General features: G+C 30.2%; 1 protein-coding gene across 1 annotated transcript; it reads left to right on the top strand.

Annotated features, from left to right (window-relative positions):
• Positions 1 to 3,211: 3,211 nt before the first annotated feature.
• Positions 3,212 to 8,399, top strand: LOC137820110 (vacuolar-processing enzyme). Its single transcript, XM_068623934.1, has 9 exons — positions 3,212 to 3,691; positions 4,175 to 4,339; positions 4,422 to 4,578; positions 5,481 to 5,566; positions 5,671 to 5,870; positions 6,364 to 6,412; positions 6,577 to 6,786; positions 7,439 to 7,645; positions 8,026 to 8,399. Exons 1-9 carry the CDS (start codon positions 3,497 to 3,499, stop codon positions 8,206 to 8,208), a joined length of 1,452 nt encoding a protein of 483 aa, XP_068480035.1. The 5' UTR covers positions 3,212 to 3,496; the 3' UTR covers positions 8,209 to 8,399.
• The last annotated feature ends 694 nt before the right edge of the window (positions 8,400 to 9,093 follow it).

Here is a 9,093-nt window from a genome sequence, read left to right as displayed (position 1 = left end):
ACATATTAATATGCTATTTATTATATATTCATAATCCTATTTCACTATTTGTGCGGTAAGTCTTTTCATATTCTTCTGTTCATTTCTTCCTTTCATTTACTAGGAAGACATTGATGGCAACTACTGACAATTATAATATTAATTAATATTTTAATATATTAATATTTACAAATCTAAAAATATGAAATGAAATGAAATATTATATTAATATTAATTAATTTCAAAATGTTTAAAATGGTGGCAAATTGAAAAACCCAAAAGTCTCACGTATTGGATATTAATATGTTATTTATAGGTGTGGTTTCTAAGATTATTGTATACACATAATCCTCTTTCATTGTTTGTGCTATAAGTCATTTCATATTTCATATTCTTCTCTTGATTTCTTCCTTTCATTTACGATGAAGATGATAACAGCAACTGCTAAGAAAATTGTCGGACTGGATATCAAAGACATGTTATGGACAATGAGTGTTAAGGGTGATGTATGTGTTTTCTTGGTTATGTTATTATATTTGATTTTCCAAACTTCAATGATTTGCTTACAGTTTTTATTTTGATTTTTAAATAACAGTATGGTATTGTGGATCGCGCTTTTGCTATTGAATTTCAAAATAAACTTGATGACCACTAGCTGCTGGCAGATAATAACGGGAACACCCATGTTGTGATGTACAACATGAATTTGCTGAATCCTGAAATAACCCATGCATGGGGGAACTTACTTCATTTTTATGATCTTAAAGGAGAACATCGCGTATATTTCCGATACGTTGGTGATATATTAACTGCTTTCATATTAATGTTTACATAAATGTTTTTTATTTTTTATTTATCATGTTTATATTTATTACACTCTTTATTGATGATTTTCTTTGTGGTATTTGTTCTGACCATAAAATGTCATATACATAAAATAACTGTTTTATGATTTCACTTTTATTTATTTTTCAGATTTCACTTACAACATTAATTTTTTATTTTACTTTTATAATATAGTTTAAATCTTAAGTTATTTTTTATATCAATAGAAACATCAAAAGCAATCAATTTTTTATAAAAAAACCAAAAAAAAAATCATTTTTATGTTGCAACAAACATAGAAACAACAATATGAAAAACAATAGAAGAAACAAACTGATAAAGAGATGAAAAGAATCGACATAAATGATAAAAGTAAGAAACTTTAATAAAAAAATTCCAAAAAATACTATAAAAAAATCAAAAATATAATATAAAATATTATTAATATAATAATAATAATAATAATAATAATAATAATAATAATAATAATAATAATAATAATAATAATAATAATAATAATAATAATAATAATAATAATAATAATAATAATAATAATAATAATAATAATAATAATAATAATAATAATAATAATAATAATACTTCATCAATTATTGTACCTAATAATTATATTTAAACAACTAATCCTAATAGTTAGCAACAATATTAGGATTTAAAAAAAAAATCGGTGACAGTCACAATTGACCGGCAGGAAGCAATTGCCTTTACCTTTTTACTTTTTTGTAAAGTTTTGATTCATTATTGACAAAACTCAAGTGTAATGTTAGTGAAAGTTTATGTGGTTTCGGAATCTTGGGCCTACAGGTTTGGAAACAAGAAAGATATAATTTTATTCTTTCATAATTTTTAATATTTAAAAATTATAATTTAATTTATCTTGTTTTAAAATATTTTGTTTAGATAAAATAATTAAAATTTATTAATTTTAATTTTATCATTTGAATTAAATATTTCAATTACTATTAAATACAAAAAAATTATATGCCAAATGTTTTTAATAATTAAAAAAAATATTAATATTAGTGATTTTTAGTAGTGATTAGTTGATGTTATCTTTTTTTATGAATATCTTTTTAACTAACACTGGCAAAACCTTTTTTTGTTAATGCTGATCGATTTTTTTAATTAATATTAACCATAATTGTTCATACTAACATAATCTATATTGTATTCACAATGTTATTAGTTAGAGTATTTTTTTGTTTATTTGTTGAAAAAGTCAGCTAAATGATACTAGCAAAATAAATTATAGTTTTATGCAGATTTTTTTTTTAATCAACGTTGATAAAAAAATCTGAACAAGTTATTAACAACAAATAATAACATTGGTATAATGATAATATCAACACAAAATTGTTAAAAACGAGTAACACCGGTATTAATGGTAAAAAAAATTACTAAAAGCATACAAAAAATATTACATATGTCAATTAAAAAAAATAATTCACATATATAAAAAAAAATATTGTCGTCTTTAGTATTGGTTGAGAAATTATGACTAATATTGAACTTGAAATAAAAATAATATACAATAATAAATATAATTCCAACAAAATAAATAAGAAAATTATTATTATCAACATTAATAAAAAAAGAGCATCTCAATAATGTATTGGTTTAAATGAACTAAGTGATTTCAGGTTAAAATTGAGTAGAAAAGAATATAAAGAGAAGAAATATGGTATAACTATAAAGAATTTTTAATTTTAAGATGAAATTTAAAATTATTTAAATTAAAATATTTGAAAATACTCTTATAAAATTCAATTTTAAAAAAATATTATCCAATAACATATTTTATTATAAAACATATCAAATTTACAAACAAACGAATTCTTTTCTCAAAAAAAATATCCAAACACAATGCAAGACTTAATACCTTGTTTGATAACATAAAAAATAAGAAGTAGAGTATGAAAATATTATTAATTATCTGGATAAAAATAGATAGAATTCTTATTTTTTATTTTTTATTTTTCTCTCTGTCTCTTAATGGATATTTATTTTCAACTAAACACATTTAATTTTTATTCAAACTTTCACATATTTTCATTTATCTTTCCTTTATATATATATATATATATTTAAACTAAAACTTAAATAAAACGCCATATGCAGAAAGAATGTAAAAAGAAAAAAGGTAATACGTGTAAGGATGAAAATTAAGGAACTAAAAACTTTGAAAGTTTCACCATAAGAATTAATTAATACATTTTTTTTTATATTCGCCAAATAAATATTTACATATCTTTTTATATATGGATTTAGGAATACAGGTGAATAATATCTTTTATTTTTTTATGATTTTTAAACTAAAATATTCAAATAATTTTTTTAATCCGTAATCAAAATATCTAAAAGAAAATGGATAATATAGTTCCTAGAAGATAGGTTCTGATGGGAAATAAGTTTTGAAATACGTTTTTTTGGAAAAGGAGGGAGTGATGGGGCCTACCATAAAAAGAGAACTCCGAAACCTGAGAGTGCAAGTTACAACAGAAAGCGAGGGAAACCAACCCCAACAACACGCAAGACAATTTATGTCTTGTCTTTCCTGAATTAAATTAATCTGAAATTATAGTTTAAGGAAGGGTTGGTTGGTTGGTTTGGTGCTATCGTCCTCATCATCATCGTTTGTCTTTCCAACCGACCCTTCTTCGATTCAAGGCCCATCATGGACGGTTTCCCGATCCTCTTTCTCCTCGCCACCCTCATCACCCTCGTCTCCGGTGGTCGCGACGAGATTCTCCGTTTGCCCTCCGAAGCTTCCAGATTCTTCCAAGCACCTGCTGCTGATCAGAACCAAGAGGGTACGAGGTGGGCCCTTTTAATTGCCGGATCCAATGGCTATTGGAATTACAGACACCAGGTCATTCATGCACCTCACCACATTTTTTTTTTCTCACTCTCTTTCCTCGTTGTATGTGTTTGTTTGGTAGGACAGGAAAGTCAATCATTCATTCCATCTTAATTATCATTTTTTTTAAATTCAGTCATGAAGTCTCTCAGCTATATGTGTATATTTTGTAAGTTGTCTAATTGATTCTAAGTAGTTCTTTACTGCGCTTGGATATATCAGTTTTAGACTCTGCTTTTCTACAGGTAAATTTGTTGTTATGGGTGAACATGGGTTTAGTTGGATCAGGTTTATTATTGTGACCAGACCCGAATTTTTTATTGGACAATTTAATTCAAATCCACTCGATTTAAGACATAAGATCTTCTCATTGAACATAATATCAACTGAATGAAAAACATAAATTAGGGTATACACAACAACAGAGAATTAAACTCTTCTTTGCATGGCTTTTTAAATTCTGGAAATAACTGACAAAGTTTGTCATTTCATCAGTCTGATGTTTGCCATGCGTATCAACTGCTGAGAAAAGGTGGTCTGAAAGAAGAAAATATTGTGGTATTTATGTATGATGACATTGCTTTCAATGAAGAGAACCCACGGCCTGGAGTCATTATTAACAGCCCTCATGGAAATGATGTTTACAAGGGAGTCCCTAAGGTATGCTATTTTACTTTGGCATCCCATATCCTGTTTCCAATTTGAGTTTTAAAGATTCCTAACATGGACCTGGTTGCGGCAGGATTACGTTGGTGAAGATGTCACTGTTAACAACTTTTTTGCTGCTATACTTGGAAATAAATCAGCTCTTACCGGTGGCAGTGGGAAGGTTATCGATAGTGGTCCCAATGATCATATATTTATATACTATTCTGATCATGGAGGTCCAGGAGTGTTAGGTTGGTAGTTCTGAACCTTTCATGGAAGCTTTGTTATGAAAATCATGGACTGTTTATGTTGTAATATGAGCCTTATTGTATTGCAACTTATTACTGGCAAATGTTTGTTTCCTGCATATTTTTGCTAGGTTGATTATGTGGTTTTGCTTGATTTGGAATTGAACATAACAGTCATATGAAATTTTAGCATTACCTATAATATAGTTTCTACAAAGTGGAACTTCAGTACACTTCCCTTGCTAAAAGTCTCTATAGCTGTCAAGCTAAGCACAATAAACTGAAAACTTTGAACTCTTAAATGTTGGTTTTAAAATAACATATTTCAAATTTCATACCAGTTTTATGGATATTTTTCATTTCTTAAGATTGTTCCAAGTATTTAATTTGGATTTTTAAAGAGGAGACGTAGTATCATGCAGCATAGAGGAACAGTGCAACATGTTTGTGGGTTGATTTCAGTATAGACATATATACTCATCGTATAGTTATTAACTAAACAATTTATCATGTCCTTCGCAACTCTTTTTTTTCCCTTTTTCGAACAACAGTAGGATTTCAAAATGTTCTTATTAAGTTATGCTTTCTGTTTATTTCTTTGTTTATTTTTCTTCCTTGTTTGGGTAACTTGAAGGGTAAAAAATGAAACCAGGGGAAGCTGCATATTCCCCCGCGCTTGAAAAAAAAAAGAGAAGGCAAAAGAAAAAAAAGAATTGGTAGGAAGAGTGAAGTGGAGTATATGGTCTTCAGTGTCAATGTCTTGTTATCCATTTTTTTCCGTGATCATTTTAGTGCATACTATTGTTTATTGGTGGTGATTCTTCTATTATCTTCTTGTTTTTTTATTCTACTTTACAGAACAATGTATTTCTTATATGGTATTTTTCCTTGGGGATGGATTTCAGGGATGCCTACTAGTCCATACATGTATGCGTCCGATCTGATTGAAGTCTTAAAGAAAAAGCATGCTTCTGAAACTTATAAAAGCCTAGTAAGTTGCTACTAGCTATGATTTACTTAATGTTTGTATCAATCTTCATCTGGTTATTTACTTACTAATTCTCAATATTTATATTTTGTGCAATGTTGCTGCAGGTATTTTATCTAGAGGCATGTGAATCTGGGAGTATCTTTGAAGGTCTTCTTCCTGAAGGTATGAATATCTATGCAACGACAGCAGCAAATGCAGAAGAAAGCAGTTGGGGAACGTATTGTCCCGGGGAGTATCCTAGTCCCCCCCCAGAATATGAAACCTGCTTGGGTGACTTGTACAGTGTTGCTTGGATGGAAGACAGGTATGGTTATATGAGCGTATCAAAGAAGCATATAAATTAGTGTTATTCATTGTTCAAAATCTTAAATGATTATAAAAATATATTGGAACCATCAATAAGATATATTGGATGCAATACCTTTTACCCAGGCAATTTCCAAGACCTTGTTGAAGGCCTATGACTGCTGTGATATGAACAGGCTACTGCATATGTGTATTTACCCCTAATTTTCTACTCTATCAAACCCTTTTTTACATGAAAGAAGTTTTGTTCCATGCCCTTTTTTACATGAAAGAAGTTTTGTTCCATGCCCTTTTTTTACATGAAAGAAGTTTTGTTCCATGCCCTTTTTTTACATGAAAGAAGTGTTGTTCCATGCCCTTTTTTTACATGAAAGAAGTTTTGTTCCATGCCCTTTTTTAACTTTTGCCTTTTTGGAAGATTATATTTTCTAATAACGAATGTTGTAAGGTCTTTTATTGACTGCTCTTTTTCCCTCTACACTTTTCAACAGTGACATTCACAATTTGCAAACAGAAACTTTACATCAACAATTTGAATTGGTAAGATCCCGTTTCTTACTTAGTTATGTTATGAAATCAACTTGTACAAGCTGAAAGTTAGTTGATACCTTTGCTACTTGAATATATGAGAAAAATTGTCTAAAATTTGGTGGGTCCAAGAAGCTAGTAGATATGTTTCAGTTGAATGACATCTATGCTCACAGGTGAAACAAAGGACTATAAATGGAAATTCAGCCTATGGTTCCCACGTGATGCAGTATGGTGACATAGGGCTTAGCAAGAACAATCTCTCCTTATATTTGGGTACAAATCCTGCAAATGATAATTTTGCTTTTCGGGAGAAAAACTCACTGGTGCCGCCTTCAAAAGCAGTCAACCAACGTGACGCAGATCTAGTCCATTTATGGGACAAGGTATCATACAGTTTATTATTATTTATTTTGTTAGATAATTGCCTAACCATTAATTCATGATTTTGCCCCCAAAATTTGAATTTGAAGGGTTTTGTGAATCAACACGCACAAGTTCACTATCGTCTGCCACAAACAACATTTTATAATAGAATTAACCACAGTAGAATTTCATAGAAAGAGTGCCACGGAAGATAACATAGTTCGATTGAAGTATTAACAAACTTCAACCTACATCCACAATAAAATTCACTATGACATCCCATTCTTGATTGAAGCTGCCAAGCTTTAGACTGGTAGTGGGTATTAGCCTATTCCTTCTACCAACTGTGCCATAGGAGTGGATATATTATTGATTTTCACCAACAATATGTTAGATGCACCAGAACTTTAACTAGCTATATAAGAAATCTTTGAACTTGTTTATTAGATAAGCATGGAAAAATTGTGTGAATCCCGTGCCTTTATGTTACACAAGTGAGTGGCTAGTAGTTTTCATTCCTTGAAATATTGGTAATTTGGCTTTAATGTGCTAAAACTACAAGAAAAGAAGACGGGGGAGGGAGGGGGTATATCTCTGATGTCTTTTCCCTTGGTAAGCCTTTGCTTTCACTAATTATATTCTATCTTCTTGACTTCCTTTCTGTTTTTCCAGTACCGCAAAGCTCCTGTGGGTTCTTCTAGGAAATCCGTAGCTCAGAAACAAATTCTAGAAGCGATGTCTCACAGAATGCATATAGACGACAGCATGAAACTTATTGGAAAACTGTTATTTGGCATTGAAGAGGGTCCAAAACTGCTTAACAGTGTTAGACCCGCTGGGCAACCACTTGTTGATGACTGGGACTGCCTTAAAACACTGGTACCGTTTCTCTTGATTCACTTTCTTGAGTTTGATTGTATGAGACTCTTTCTAACATGCACCTTTATTCTGTAGCCATTAATTTGGCAAAATAAAGAGGCATCAATGATAGGTGGTCCACCCCACCTACAATAAAAAATCTAGGTGCATGGATGTTCCAATTTAAGAATTGTGCATGCTAGAATTAGTCTATGATTGAATCATTGTCTTTCTGTTTGGTATTAATTATATGAGATGGCAACAAGGCCTCCAGCAGTGTTTTGCCTAGGAATAATTGATGTTGGGTTTGAACTATGAAGTATAAATCTGCATTTGTTTATTGATTGAACTAAAGCTTTTGATTTCTGACAAAGCTGTGCCTTAATCTACTGTTGATTCAGGTTAGGACTTTTGAGACACATTGTGGATCCCTGTCTCAGTATGGGATGAAACATATGAGGTCCTTTGCAAACTTCTGCAATGCTGGAATAGGGAAAGAGCAAATGGCCGAGGCATCTGCACAAGCATGCGTCAGTATTCCTGCAACTCCCTGGAGTTCTCTGCGAAGTGGTTTCAGTGCATAATTCATAGAATGTGCCCCATTGGAAACCAAGAATAGTGGTTGTAACCTTGTGCTTTATCATTGTATCATGTACTGTACTTTGCTCATGGTTTTCTATTCCAACACTGTAAATACACATGGGAAGCTGGGGAACCATCTTTAACGCTGTAATTTCGGGCCATATAAATGCTAAAACAAGCCATTCTACTTTTACTTGAGCACAGACAGTGGGACCATAAGGACTCTTGCAACTTAAGCAAAAGGTGTAATTTCATTAGTTATTCTTTAATGGAAAAAAATTATTCTAAAATCAAATGATTTCAATTTTTATATTAAATTAAAGTTGTTCTTGACATATAATTTTACTTATATCAGATTTCACTAAAATCAAATCGTATTACATATGTACTAGTTGTTAAATTTTGAAATAATTATTTTTTATTTATTTTAAGATATACATATGGAATAACAATATTTAGAAAAAAAACCTCTAATGATAGTGCACAATATCCCCAACCTTCATTTTTATATTTTTATTTAATAGTATTTTTTAAAATATGCAAAGATAACATAGAATAACAAGCAAATATAATTGTAAAATTAATCGTACATATTTTAGAAAATACAAGAACATCGTTTTATTTTGAATCATAAAAGTATTAGACGTTAATAAAATAAGACAAGCGTAAGAGTGATTTGGTCCACATATCCCAAAGTTTCGAGATTTAATTTGAACGTTATGTGGATGGATGGCCAGGATTTGGTCAATGCCTAATTACTATATTGAAGTATGAATCAGACACAACACCAATGGAATCAAATCCGCTGTTATCATCTGCCACGTGGTAGCTAACACGTGTTTTGATCTGATTAACCCTTCTCATATATTAATTTAATACACAAATAT

The sequence above is a fragment of the Phaseolus vulgaris genome, chromosome 9, assembly GCF_051622355.1.
Source record: "Phaseolus vulgaris cultivar YP4 chromosome 9, ASM5162235v1, whole genome shotgun sequence".
NCBI lineage: Eukaryota > Viridiplantae > Streptophyta > Magnoliopsida > Fabales > Fabaceae > Phaseolus > Phaseolus vulgaris.
The sequence above is the reverse complement of the archived record's forward strand: the minus strand, read 5'-3'. Positions and strand labels throughout refer to the sequence as shown.

Excerpts from the sequence above, each read along its gene's own strand:
- LOC137820110 (XM_068623934.1), top strand. The coding sequence starts at position 3,497 with ATGGACGGTTTCCCGATCCTCTTTCTCCTCGCCACCCTCATCACCCTC. Across the intron at positions 5,567-5,670 it reads CTGAAACTTATAAAAGCCTA|GTATTTTATCTAGAGGCATG; the intron begins GTAAGTTGCTAC and ends ATGTTGCTGCAG. Across the intron at positions 5,871-6,363 it reads GTTGCTTGGATGGAAGACAG|TGACATTCACAATTTGCAAA; the intron begins GTATGGTTATAT and ends ACTTTTCAACAG.